At 34.2% G+C, this 14,865-nt stretch overlaps 1 protein-coding gene across 1 annotated transcript; it reads left to right on the top strand.

Moving 5' to 3' along the window:
- The first annotated feature begins 1,509 nt into the window (after nt 1-1,509).
- LOC107090217 (elongation of very long chain fatty acids protein 6-like) lies at nt 1,510-12,911 on the top strand. The gene is made up of 4 exons (XM_015383480.1): nt 1,510-1,750; nt 7,328-7,459; nt 7,783-7,934; nt 10,023-12,911. The coding sequence occupies exons 1-4, from the start codon at nt 1,668-1,670 to the stop codon at nt 10,451-10,453; spliced, it is 798 nt and encodes a 265-aa protein (XP_015238966.1). The 5' UTR covers nt 1,510-1,667; the 3' UTR covers nt 10,454-12,911.
- The last annotated feature ends 1,954 nt before the right edge of the window (nt 12,912-14,865 follow it).

Genomic DNA, 14,865 nt, shown 5'->3' with positions numbered 1-14,865 from the left:
CTCTACCAGGCTGTCCCTTTCAAAATAAAACATCCGCAGCATGATAGCCTTTCCACCATGTTTCACTGTAGGGAAGGTGTACTCAGTCTAGCAAGCAATTTTAGACTCCAACCATGTAAATTATTCTGGTCCTCTCTAAATACTCTCTTAAACATGTCTTCTTCCACAGTTAACTGCAGAGACATAGAATGCTCTTTCAGCAGAGCTTTTGATCTCTGTAGGTGTGGGCCTTTTGGCTGCTTCTTTGACTAATATTCTCTTTGCTTGGCCGTTCAGTTTAAGTGGCAGTCATGCTCTGATTGGCTTGCAGTTGTGTCATACTGCTTCCATTTTTTGGCGATGGATTGAACAGTCTTTTGGAAGATCTTAAATGGCAGAAAAGTTGTTAACACCGTCTTAAACTTCTCTACATCCTTTCCCTTGTTTATCGAGGTTCTCTAAAACTGACACCTCAAAGAATAGCTGTATACATACTGAGATTAGATTGCCACAGGAAGACAACGTAGCCTACTGTGATATTTTTTTAGATTGAACAGCACCAAATAAAAATGCACTTGTATAATTTTCTCCTTCAGTATATAATTTCGGAAGACGATTAGGGCCGCTGAAAAAAAAAAGGTTTACTGATTTTAAAATTTTATTTCAGTATAATATGAGAAAAAAATCAGAATTCTGACTTAATCTCAGAATTCTGACTTTAATCTCAGAATTTTGGATCTTAATGGGCACCATGAAGGAAGAGATGTGGGAGCACTCAGCTTCACTAACAAAGATGTGAGTTGTTTGGTAGGGCCAGTAACACAGTGGTGAAAAATGACGAAATTAAGCAACTTTTTACGTGCCCGAGGGGTCCCTGGTGATGCTATTTCATTGATGGAAGAGCAGAAGTTAATTAAACAAGAGAGTTAGTCTCTAAAATAGACATGGCTACAGCTTGATGCTAACATGCTTTTTAGCTGTCAGAATTCAGTCAGAATTCAGAGAAAAGGTCTGAATTCAGAGAAAAAGTCTGAATTCTGAGATTAAACTCAGAATTCTGTGGAAAAAAAAGTCAGAATTCTGAGATTAAATTAAGAATTTTGAGATTAAAGTCCAAAGTCTGAGAAAAAAGTCCAAATTCTGGGATTAAAGTCAGAATTCTGAGATTAAAGTCAGAATTCTGAGAAAAAACTCAGAATTATGAGATTAAAGTCAGAATTCTGTGGAAAAAGTCAGAATTCTGAGATTAAAGTCAGGATTCTGACTTTTTTCCCCCATATTAAACTGAAATAATATTTAAAAATCTGTTAACCTTTTTTTTTTATTTTTTTTCAGTGGCCATAATCCTCTTCCGTAATATAATACATTCGCTAGTATTGAATATCCTTCTTTGTTTCTTCTTTTGATTTCCATCCAGAACAAAGCGCTCTTTCAGATTCATCCAGGGCGTTTTATTGTGAAAGTCATAACCGGAAACGTCTGATATCCCTTTCGTTAGCTTTGTATCTTTGGCAAAGGTGACAGCGGAACTACACCGCATCTTCTCTCTGCTGCTCAGGACATGCTCAGAGGCTGAATGCAGCTGCATCAAACCGTCCTGTAGCTTCCAGTTACCTCTCTATTATCTGTTAAATTTATTATTCTGTATCCTGTAGTAAACCATCCAGAAACTTCCACTGCGGGAGAAAATGAACGGAAGCGAGCTGAGCAGTTTTGATTTTGAGCGACGTTTCGATGAAACTCAGGCTCTGGAATGGATGCAGGCGAACTGGTGAGTAGATTTTAAGCCGTCTCATGAAATAAGGCTGAAGCACCAGGGTTGTGTCCTGTTGCGGTTCCCCGACATTTTAAACTAGTCTCACCCTGTAGCTGCTTCACAGCTGCAGCTAAACAGGGAAGAGCATTTTCGATTTAGCAGATGCAAAGTGTTTCTCATCAACCGTTGGCCTCTAACACCCAGCAACCCCCCCCCCCGGACTGACACAAGACTAACCCCCTTTACTCATTTATTAATAAGGCATATTTCATACTAAATAGGAATCTTTTTTTTAAAATGGCACATCCAGATACTTGTCTTGAACTGGCCCCTGTTAGGGCCCCCTATACTGAGATTATAAACTCCAAAATTTTGAATATAAATAATTTTATAATTGAAATAAATGTATATTACCTTGTTTTAGTCAGATGGAATAACACGATTTATGTTTGAATAAATAAAAAAATAACTACATTATCTTATTTCAGCTGCATAGTGTTTAAATATCTAGTTTTAAGGGCCCAAATCCTTCTTCCTTTGGCAGAATATATTAGTTTTCTGTTAAATTAAGAGCAGATTTACAGATTTTAATACATTTTTTACTTTTTTTGTCCCAGTTATACTGTATAGAGCTATATTAGTTTCTTATGATGTTATACTCTGACAGAAGGTCCCTTGGACCAGTTTAATATTTCGCCTTTATAATTGACTTAAACATTTTCTTTATAAATAACAGTCAGTTTAAAGCGTAAGCCATATCAAGACTGGATCACAGTTTACATCTGTAAAATAAGTGGTCTACATCCTTGGCTTTGTGGACTAGTTAATAAAGTATATAAATTACGGTTGTGCAACTTTAATATATTTATTGCCCATTCCAGTAAGGGTGGTAAATATGTTATTTAATCAGATAATATTTTGACTGTCATATATTGTTTGTGAACACACACCCTACTGGCTGTGTGTTAAAACAACAAATAACTGCACATAGATGGAATAAATTCACCACAACTTCCATTCAAAATATATATAGTTTATCAACAAAAGTCATTCAGTTCCAAGTCTAACATATTTCAGTTTAAAAACTCTTGACTAAAACTAGTGAAACTTATCTAAACTAAGATACGATGTATGAGAAGGAAAAACACGGTTGCAAACCACAATAAATGAGATGATTCAAGGATATCAAGGTTTAGCAGGGGTTTTATGTGTAAGAACCAAAGTTTATCTTGAATTTGCAGTAAAGCGAAATTAGCTTTTAACTTATTTAGAGCAATAGGAAAGTTTTCCAACCAATTTACAATGCAAATGCAAGAGATGAATAAAACATTTGGAGAATAATCTTTCATTCAATGATCAGGAACCAATAACATTTAGTTAATTGATTCTTTACCTTCGTTGAATGATCTCAGATCAGGAAGATTTGTTGAAAGACTTAAAGCAAGGCATTGCTGACTAAAAATAAAAAACAAAATTACTCTTGTCTGCCATAAGCCATAAAAGGGCATCATTACAAATACAGAGAAAACGTAAGTTTTTTTATTCATTTAAATGATCAAAATCATATCTCATTGTCTCTCTTACATTATTTTGCACTACTAATTATTTGCACTGATATAGAAAATCCCAATAGAATCCATAGAAGTTTGATTTTCTTCTTAGACAAAGGGTAAAAAGAACAACACCCTGAAAGGCACAGCTAACCTTCTTCCTTATTGCTTTTCTGGAAGCATCAACAAACTATTTGGTCGTGCTGCATTCCTCTCAACATCACCAGCATCCAGGTATGACCTGAAAACAAAGGCAGCCTGATTTATCAGTTTGTTCTTTGTCTTCAGGTCTGATGGCTGCTGCACCTACATTTTTGTAGGTGGTTGGACTCCACTGTACAGATTTTAATAAGATAAGTTATTTGAGAGGTTGGGGTGAACGCACAGGGGGCTGGACTCCAGGAGTTGGTGCTGTAAATCTGAGGTCACGCTGTCCCTTAGTTATTTATGTTTGAGCTGGAGTTCTGGAGTAGATTATTGTCCAGAAGATGGTAGCACAACTAAGAAGTCTTGGTTAAACAATAATTTTTCATCCTCTATATTTTTTTATATCTCTATCCTTTTTTAATCTTCTGATCTTAACCATATAATCAGAGAGTAGCCTGATATAAATCTAATCTTGGTTGGTTTTCAAAACAAACAATAATTCAATTAATCGCATGATGAAAATCTATTATTTCTCACATTTAATTCTCGTAAATAACTATTTTTTTTTTATTTTTTAGCTTGAATAAAATGCTAACTTACTGAAAGGAGTCAAATTTTGATCTATATTATAACAATTATGAACAAACTTCAAAATATGGTCTTTAGGGCTGAAACAATTAATTGTATTAATCCTGATTAGTCAATTATTGAAATAATTGTCAGCTTATTTAGTTGAGACTGTAAAACATGCCTTTAGCTGATAGAGCAGCCCACTTTTTACAATTATACCAAAATTGTAAAAAGAAAACGTAAACATTTTTTATTTAATATGAAAAACAAATTTTCATCTGTCAATACGCTCTATCCAGATCTCCATTTTAGTTTCGCCTGATTTAATATAGCAAAAATTCTTCTTTATCTAATTATAAAATCAACTCAGTTTGCAAAATAATCATTAGTTGCTGCCCTAATGGACTTTGAAATTCAACATGGCTACCCTGATTATACAACTGCTGATGGTTTGCATGGTCTTAAATCAGTCTTTATATAGCAAACTACAAACATCATGCAATGTTTGGGGTTTAATGTTTGATGTATGATTGTGAATGGAGTAGAGAAAAAATGCATAAAAAAAACATTACATAAATAAGAAATTATGTAAGTATTGCCCATATCTGGTTATAACCTTGTGTTTTTCTGCTATCCCAGAATAATACTTCTGTGATTAAAAAAAGTTACATTTCTTTCTTTTTACTTAAAATAAATGTTTGTGTTTGACTACTAGATGGAGAATTCATTCTATATCTGGCTGCAAAAAAAGGATTATTTCTTTCTAGAGATCAACTGCTACAGGTTTTTGAAGGCTGATGCTGATGCCAATTTTTTTGAGTTAACTGATCTCCAATATGTGTTGCACATATTTTTGGGCCAATTAATGGAGCCAATATTGCTTTTCCTTCTCCATATAAATGATAAAAATTATAGAATGATAAGTATTAAAGGTTTAGAGGACGATCTTTTATTTCTGGATGGATCATCTAAATAAGTGTTCCTCCTAATTGTCAATCATTCTGGTGATATGTTTATGTAAGGCCGTCCTACGTGCTTGCTCCAATAGCTATCTTTTCTGCGCATGCGCATTTTCAGGCATATTTGTGTGGTGAGGTACGGTTTCAGAGAGTCATTGAAGCTCACCTTTCTCACTGTAGTTCTTTGAAAAATGGCCAAGGGTCGTAAGAAAAAAGGTGTCTAGGAAGTCAACAAGAAGAAGTGAAAGGCCTCAGAAGAGGCAGATATATCCCAAAATGCTTTGCGCTGAGAGCTTTCCTCGCAAAGCTTTATGGAATTTGCTGTCACAGCGGCCCAGCTAATAAAGATGGCGCAGTTACTACGCAGTGAAGGAGAAGTTCCGTGACCAATCGAGGAGAAAGCAATAATCATCTGTCTGAACTGTCAGTTAACTGAGTTTGCTATAAAATCCACTATATAGTCCCCACTCTGTATAGTGATTGAGTGATTCAGGAGTTAGGGCGGATGTTTGGGCACAGTAAGCTTCTATGAGCTACAATATGAGAACAGCAACTTTTTAACAGAGCATGCACGAGGAGAAATGGGCTTGTGCATACTCTTGCACGCACATTTTTAAAAAATTCTCCGCAATACCTTTAACATGAGCAAAAAGTCAATATTAATTAACAAATAAAATTTAACATTAACAATGGATAGTAGACGATCTTATGGCATGTCTACTAAAGGCACTGATTGACCAGCCAAAGAAGGCACATCTTGGCCAATACCGACAGGAAAATTACTAATATCGGCTGGCTGATGTATCGGTTTATCTCTTTCTTTCCCCACCATAGAGCTCTGATGAAAACATCACAATTTTGGCTCCAACTAATGATTATTTTCCTCATCAATTAATCTGTCGACTTGTTATTTTGATTAATCGATTAATAATCGGATTATAAAGGGTTCCTTAAAGAAACAAAAACTATTCTACTCCCGGAGTTCTGGATAGAGCGTATCGACAGACAAAAAAAAATGTCGGCATACTCCAGTTATTATCAATTGATTACATAATTAGTTGATAATTATTTCAGTAAACAGTTAATCATGATTAATTTGATTAAGTGTTTCAGTCCTAACCACAATCATCACTGAGCTGCTCTGTTGTTATCTCCTGACATTAATAAAGTCAAACTCTTCTGGTGTAAAAAGTGGGTTTAACGGACCAGAGAACAGCAGCAACTGTTAACTAATGGGACTGTTGGTTCTATGGAAATCAGTACAGGTCTACTTTGTTTGGGGTAAACAGTTTAATGAAACATAAAATATACAGACTGTTTAAATTATCCTCACAGATTATAATGTTGACCCATATATGGGGTTCTGGGTCCAGGGCTCCTCTTCCTGATCTCTAACATATTTTAAATATATACATACTTTACATACTATAATATATACATACTTTTAATTGTCCTTTTCCTCATAAACACAGTATTATAGGAGCCATACTTTTAAATATATTTAGATGTATTTGATTTTGATTTGATTTTATAGATCAACACAATGAAGGGGTATTTCTCAGCTTTCAAGAGGCTTTTGCTGCTTTTTCTTTGCAAAATACCTTAAACTTCGATCGATGATGAGAGTCTGTCAACATCAATCTATTTTAGGTGTTTAAAATGTTCTTGTTGGTTTTAGATTTGGACTTTGACTGAGCCTGATTAGCACATGATGTGGTTGTAGCTCTAGATGTTTGTTGAATGTTGTCCTGTTGGAAGTTGAACCTCTCAAGGAATTGCTGATCTGCGGGTAGATTCTTTGACTTTAGCTTTAAATCTCTGCAGCTCTTCCACGGTTTGGTTTCTTGGACTCTTTGGAAAAAAACTCTTCTTTCTTGTCTGTCTCTTCAATTTAGCTCATTGATCATGTCTTAGGATAATATTATTTTGATCTTATCCTGCTTTATATCCCTTTCACACTGGCTGAAAAAAAACATTTAAACCCAGAAACAATCAGCATTTAGTGGCAGTGGGCAGTTTCACTAAACACCTTGAGATTAGATTGAACAGTTTAATGCTTCCTTCAGAAGACATTCTTTATATTACATTAAGCACTGAATCCTAAAAAAGAAAACAGGATTTCAAGATTTTTATCCATATAAAATAGGTGAAAAAAACAAGATTTTGCTCCAAAAATTGGATTTATAGATTAACAGTTTGGCTCCCTTGATGAGATTCTTTGATACAATTGAGGAAAGAAAAAAAAAAAGGAAATCTTAAGTCTTAAATCTGCTGCAAAATCTAATGCTAAACAATGGTTGCATCCCTGTACTGTATGTTTAAGCCAACTGAGGCTCAGCATCTCAATGTGTGTCTCCTCTCTGCAGGAGGACGTCGTTCATATTTTGTAGCCTGTATGCTGCCCTTGTGTTCGGGGGTCGGCTCTTCATGAGGGAAAGACCAAAACTGCACCTGCGGCGACCTTTGGCCCTGTGGTCGCTCAGCCTCGCCATTTTCAGGTAAGCTGTATTCGGTCTACAGTGGACAAAAAAAAAAAAAGAAGCTTTTACTAGTCAACGTGTTTTGTTTCAGAGAACTTTTCCTACCAATTAAAAAAAAAAACTAAAATAAAAAACAACAAAATTTCTGTGTTTATTTTCCTGATGGTTGATTCTTTCTGTTTAATATTATCAAATGAAACTTGTGATGTTCACGTTCGTTTTTCTTTGCTGTAATTGTGAAGAAATCAGCAGAAAATGGCATTTTAATTGAATTTACATTGAAATCATTGATATTGCCTATTATGAGAAATAAAAAATTTCCTTTTTCTTCATAAACACAGTATTATAGGAGCCATCAGGACCGGAACGTATATGATGCATGTTCTCTCAAGCAGCGGCTTCAAGCAGTCTGTGTGTGACATCAGTTTCTACAGCGCCCCCATCACTAAGTTCTGGGCTTACGCTTTTGCTATTAGCAAGGCTCCTGAGCTGGGTAAGGTTTCCTCTGGTTCTACTTTAATGTTTTCTTTAAAGCTGGCCAGGGACTGGTGGAAATAAGGATATAAGAAGGACCTTTTTACTCACCTGCCTTCACAGCCGGATGAACACTGATGCTGCGTATAGCTTATGATGAATACTATTGATGTCAGGAGGTCCCTATTAAAACTGAAGTGACGCTAGGAAGCATAATACTTCATGGTCCTATCTCCTTGCTAACTGCCAGCATTATTTGGATAACACTAACATGGTGACCGTGGATTCATGTGTTTAATGTCATGACGGATTTCAGATTGAGCCACAGAATATTTAACAGGTTTAGCTGTTTGGTGGGACAGAATTAGGTCGGTGTAGCAGTTAGCTTTAATCTTGATTGTTATGAGTTCAGCTTTGATCATTTTGCAAGTAATGCAATTTATATTTTTCTAAATATTGTAAATCTGTATTTTGATGCAACTCTTTTTAAATAAACTACCAGCTACATGGAAATGCATCTGCCTGTAGCCTTTAGCCCATGGCCCGGTTATCTCTTGTGGGTAACTCTCACATCGCATAACTAATGACTCAGTCTAGTTTTGTTTTTTCGAAGGTTAAAAGAAAAGTTGCTAGTTCTGTTTTGCAGCTATGACGCAAATATAGTGTTTTTTGTTCTCTTTTATTCAGGAACCTGACATTTTGTCATTTCGATTTTGTATTTAAAATTTATACTGCTAAAAATGTAATGTTGTTGTCAAATTTTCTCCAGATAATTAATAATGCTAGAAGTAGGGTTTTTAAAAGTATTTATACTCAAACACTGTATCTGGATACAATTTTTATTTGGCAAGGCATTAATACTAGACACTAGTATTGTTTGCATGTTTTTGTTATTGTTAATTTAAGATTATACCTCAAACAACTTAAAATAATATCACATTTTTTTTTATTTATGTTGTATTTAAATATACAGTTTTTTAATCAATTGGTTCTGGTGAGAAAGCATGTTCCATGTTGAGATTGAAAAAAAGTCAGTTTTTCCATTTTAGTTAATATATTTTTTTAATGCCTTCCCCTTGGTATCGAAAATGGTATTGAGTATCAAATGTTTTCTCAGCTATCAGTATCGAGTTTGAAATGTTAGTTTTGTGACAACTTTATCTAGAAGTGATACGTTGTTGTTGTGTTATGTTATTTTTGTAAAATAAATAAAATGTTTTATATGTAGTAATTTAATGACCTGGAAAAAAACAGTTATCTTCCTTAATTCGAGGGAAAAAAAGTTATTTTTGTTTTCACATGTCTTTATGTTCATTATGCCATCTGTTAATGCTAACATTGCTAATAGCTGCCGTAGGGGGCAGAATTTAGATCCAGACCTTCCAGAAATAGTTTTAAATTACTTAATGAATAAAGCAGCACAACAATGAAAATAGGAAATTTTTAAATCATTGCTTCATTTGAAGTTTTATTTTATTAATTGTATATCTGTATATAATAATAAATGCTAGATTACAATTTATTTTGGATAAAGAAGCTATGCAGAGAAAAATATCATAGATTAAATCCTTTTTTGAAATTGAATTATTAATGTCTTCATTGAGTCTAGGGCTGCAACTAACAATTATTTTGTAAATCGATTCATCTGTGGATTTTTTTTATTTTTTTTATTGATTCATAATTAGAAATAATTAGAAATAATTCATTGATTCATAACCAGATAGTAAAAGGTTCCTTAAAGATGATTTTTTACAAAAATTAAACCAGGTGAAACTAAACTTTTCCCACTGAAGGAGTTTTGATTAGAGCACATTGACAGATGAAAAAAATACTTTTTTTTTTATCTGAAGTGCAAACTGTTTTATATTTTTTACAATCTTGGTATAGCTCTAAGTAGGTTGCCTTGTTAGCTAAAGGCATGTTTCAGATTCTTCGAACGATTAATCACTTTATAATTTTGGTGACGATTAATTCAATAATCGATTAGTTGTTTCAGCCCTTATTGAGTCCTTTATGTATATTATTTTTAAAAAATATTTTAACTACTAAAAATATTTTACATTGGGATTAGAAATGTTTGGTAACCTTACTTTCCCGTTTCTCTCAGGAGACACGGCCTTCATCATCCTCAGAAAGCAGCGTCTGATCTTCCTCCACTGGTACCACCACATCACTGTGCTGATTTACTCCTGGTTCTCCTACAAGGACCAGGTGGCAGGTGGCGGCTGGTTCATGACCATGAACTACATGGTTCACTCCATCATGTACACGTACTATGCAGCCCGGGCGGCTGGATTGCAGGTGCCACGGCTATGCGCCATGATCATCACTGCTGCCCAGATCTTGCAGATGGCGATGGGCCTCACTGTGCTGGGCTTAGTTTACCACTGGATCCATGATGTGCACTGTCCTTCCAACATGGACAACATCATGTGGGGCTCACTCATGTACTTCAGTTATCTGGTGCTGTTTGCCTCCTTCTTTTACAACAACTACCTTAAAGATTCTTCCACACATCAGAGATCCAAGACAGAGTAACATTGCAGAAGTAGTTTACCAGCTGATTTCTATCGTTTCTGAAAGCAAGGCTAGACAAATAGAATGACATGGATATAGGTCAGTAGAAAGGAGACTCAGCTGCATTCCAGATTCTTCACTAACATCTGCTATGAACACATGGGGGCAAACATTTATTAAAGGTCTTCAGTAAATGTTTGGGGATATGTGATGTAATAAAAATGGCCTTAATGTAGCTAAAAATATTAATATGGGGAATTGAAGCACTTATTTTATACTTAAAGGGAATGTTTTAACCGTTTTATTTATGCAAGCTTGTTAGGAAAAAACCCTAAAGTTAATTATTGGGAAGTTTAAGCTTTTCCAGTGAGACCAAATTATGTAGAGATGTCTTATCCATTGCGTCCTGTCCTATTTTATCTGCCCACTGTCCAAATGTTTTTTTTTTTTTTTTACTTAAATAAATTGTTAAAGTACACCTAAGTTGCTTCTGATAAACACAAGTTAAAGGTATATTTTGTTTACTTAAAAATATCTTATTTACATTTCTATTTCCCAGTTTAGTATAATCAAAATTCACACAGATTTTTGTTGTTTTTCCTCCTCCGTCCTTCCGTGTCTGCAGCTGTTAAAAATATGCATGCTGCCTTAAGTGATTTTCCAGAAATCTAAACTGACTCTCAACATATTGCATGATAACTCACAGAGAAGACACAAATGGTTTTATAAAGATGCAAACTTACTTAACTGGCTGTTTTCTCTTTTTTTGTTGTTTTTTTTTTTTAAATGATAGCTTAGCGATTTAGAAGAAATGGTCAGATCTAACCTCTCATTGAAATTGAATGCATTTAACAGAAAAGAGACTTTCAAATTAAGAGTAAGTTGGAATGAGTTGTATTTTGGAAGTTGCCATTTCTCTTATCCTTTGAAGCCTAAACTAAAACAGATAAATAGTATTTTACAGCCTTAACTTAAGCGAGTTTCTGAATGTTTTCACTGCCAACCAGCCAGATCCATCACATCATTGTTGGAACAAACCACTTTTAGGTCAGAGAAAAACAGGAATTTTAAGTGACATATGAAGCTAAATCCACTTTTTTAGCTCTTGAATACATTTAGTTGTGTACTTTCAGACTGTTGGAGTTAAGAACAGTTGTGTCTGTTATTTTGTTTTGTTTTTCACTCCAGGTGCTGCATATATAACTTCATATTATGTTTGGGTCAATATTTTCCATCCGTTTAGCTTTCCCTATTACCTTTTTTGGTATTATAACTTCTCAGTTTTTCCTGCAGAACTTCTAAAAAATGTAAGTTATAGATGACAATGTTCCAAGATGATGCCTCTAAATGATTAATTGTTGGTGGAGAAAAAGGATTGTGTAATCCTATGATATTCCCCCTAAAGCCATTTAACTAATCTGAGCCATTTGGGACATTTTAACAATTAAACTTAAAGTGGACTTGCTTTAAAATTAAATTCTAAAACATGCTGATATATTAAGGGCACAATGATTTAAACCTAGTTCTTCCTTTCACGGTGCGTGTCAGATGAGCAGAGAGAAACAATAGCGTTAGTTTTTACAGCAGGCTCATAATAGAAAAAAATTGTTTTTTTTCAAATCGTTTGATATATTTGGAAAATGTTGTTAAAGCTTATTTTTTACCTGCAAAACAATGTTTTCATATCGATGAGAAGTATTTTTTTTATTTGTTAATATGAAATGTTGTAATGACCTCGCAGTTTATGGATTTTACATCTTTTTCTTGTCCCCTCCGATTTCTTTCTTTTTTTTTCTTTTTTTTTTATCTATTTTTCCTTTTGCCCTTCACAAATTGTCTTTCTCAGATTACACATTGTCTGCTGATGGAAGAAATATTTGCTATAAATTCCTAGTTAACTTTCATTTGTTATACTTTGGAAAGGAGTAGTCAGACAACAGTTAACATGTTGAAATAAAATCATAATTTTATATGCCAGGGAGTTCCTTTGAACTCAGTTTAAGTGTGAAAAAGAAAACAACTGCATGATGGGAACTAAAACCAAATGAAAGTCATGTATGTACTTGCACTAAATAGGTATAATGAATAGTGATATGTAATAACACTAGTGTTAAGCTGTAGTAGGATAAACATGTCTCCCTCTATGGCTGAATCTACACAGCATTTTATCCCCTGTCTCTTAATTTAAACTGACGTTTGACATTTCGCCCTCATTACTCAGCACTGAAGAACCTCTTTAAATGGCATGTGTGTGGAAAAAAAGGGAAATCCATCAGCTATGTTTTAATATGACTTGAAACATATTTGTCTGTTTTATGGTCATTTCTGCTGCCCTGTATTACTGGAGGAAACTCCAAAATAAAAGCTTAACATTATGCAAAACAAGAGAAATTTATACTGATTTATTAAAACAATAATTCTTTGCCTAGTTTTCATTTTGAATCATAACGCCTCTTAGAAAAGGCCTCACTGCTGAATGTACGAATTAAAATCTAAATAAGAAAAACGGCTTTCTGTGTTCAATTAACCCATCTTTATCCTTGCTGTTTTAGTTTATTTTTCTGTGGTCTTAGCATGTGATGCTTTACTAAGTCTTATTCTGAATGGTGAGATTTGATCCAAGATTGCCTGGTGTAAAAGCGCACACATTTCCTGAATCAATTTATTGCACATTTTATTATAAGAGACAAATGGTCTCTTTAAAACACTGGTTTTAATATGAATCTATACACTTTGAGAGTCACTTTTCTTTACTAAAAAAATATGTAAAAACAGCACTGGATATAGAATATATTTCCAGCTGAGTTTCTGAGTTAAGGAAACACAGCATTCTTTGAGCTCCGAGCAGAGAGCAAACTGTCCTGACTGAGAGACCGACTGCTGGGAGGCCATAAACTCAGTCTGTCAGCTGTCAGGTGTTACCAACTACATGCCTTAATCCCTACCTGAAGCAGATCTGTTCAGATTTACACTTTACAAAACGGTGTTATCAGGCTTACAATCATTACAGCGTGTTTTTAGTACTGTGGCCAGGGCAGAAACTACACTGGAATTGGTCATACAGTTATTATATGTTCGATGGTAGTGTATTTGAGAAGCAACTGCTTTTTCAACTATTTTAGAAGGTAGAAATGCACCAGTTTTCTGGTCAAACGTTTGTGCTACATTTTTGCTGGTTTGACCCCTACAAAATATTGTTAATATCATTTAAATGATAGCAGTACAAATGAAAATCTTTGCCATACAAAAATATAAAATTTTAAAATTAATTTTAAATATAAAATATTTAAAATAAATATATTAAAAATTTGAGAAAATTTGCCTCTCGCCCATTGACTGCTGGAGATAGGCACCAGCACTTCTCGCGACCCCACTCGGGATAAGCGTGCTAGAAAATGGATTGATTGACATAAAAAATTTTAAAATGCATATTTTGAATTATATACATTTTTTGTACTGCTATCATTTTAATGACATTAATAATTGTTTGTATAAGCCATCAAAGGTCAGGGAACATTTGTTCATTCTGAAACTCTGAATTTCATATAAATTACGAGTTGCTAACCTATGATTATATAATTTTAAACAGTAAAAAAATGAAAGCGGCATAAACGAAAATCTTTGCTGCACAAACCAGCACAAACGTAGCCGAGTTAATTGACACCCCTTTTGCCTCATTTGAACAGGGGGGGCTGGTTGACCTTTGATGACCTCTAGACACATTTCTTTATATCTTTAAAATGGTAGCAGCACAGAACAAAATTTTTGCTGCACAAACGTTTGACACTAATTTTGTCTGATTTGAAGAAGTTAGGGGGGTGGGGGGGGGCAACTTCACTCAGGTCATTACAGGAGTTTGAAGATTGGAAATGAGGGGGTAATGCATCAGAGGGTTGGAAATTTCTGTTTAGGTTACCGGTAATTACGTTTGTCTCTTTAAGGTTTAAAAATGTGCTCTTTTTCAGACTGAGGGTAACAATATTTCTCACAGTTTTGAAAGGGTTTTCTTCCTTACAGTGTTTTGTTTTCTATTTTGAAATATCTTAAATGCTCTAAACATTCATAGGACATAAGCTGCCATACCAATTATGCTCAACAAATAAGCACAATTTAAATTTTTTTAAGCATAAGGACCAACTGTAAATAAAACTTTGACCTTAAAATAATTAATAAAAAACTCTTCAAGACTAGCAAAAAAATAAAAAGAAAATTTCCAGCTGCTGTTAGTTTACAAGAGGAATGAAAGTAACCTGTTTCATGTTCTATAAAAGTTATCTCTAGTGAATAAGGAGGCTGTGAGTTTTAGAAAGTAGCCTGCAGGTTATATAAAAGTAACTTAGGTAATAGTAATTATTGTAAAGTAGCCAACAGATAGCAAATGCTTATGGGTAAAGTTTGTATTTGCCTTAAAATTCAAGAGACGTATTCTTCTT

This window comes from Cyprinodon variegatus, unplaced genomic scaffold (genome assembly GCF_000732505.1).
Source record: "Cyprinodon variegatus isolate N-32 unplaced genomic scaffold, C_variegatus-1.0 Scaffold286, whole genome shotgun sequence".
NCBI lineage: Eukaryota > Metazoa > Chordata > Actinopteri > Cyprinodontiformes > Cyprinodontidae > Cyprinodon > Cyprinodon variegatus.
This window is presented reverse-complemented; position numbering and strand designations above follow the sequence as displayed.

Coding starts and splice junctions, on each gene's coding strand:
- LOC107090217 (XM_015383480.1), top strand. CDS start 1,668: ATGAACGGAAGCGAGCTGAGCAGTTTTGATTTTGAGCGACGTTTCGAT. Junction 1,751..7,327: donor GAATGGATGCAGGCGAACTG/GTGAGTAGATTT, acceptor TCCTCTCTGCAG/GAGGACGTCGTTCATATTTT. Junction 7,460..7,782: donor CTCAGCCTCGCCATTTTCAG/GTAAGCTGTATT, acceptor TCATAAACACAG/TATTATAGGAGCCATCAGGA.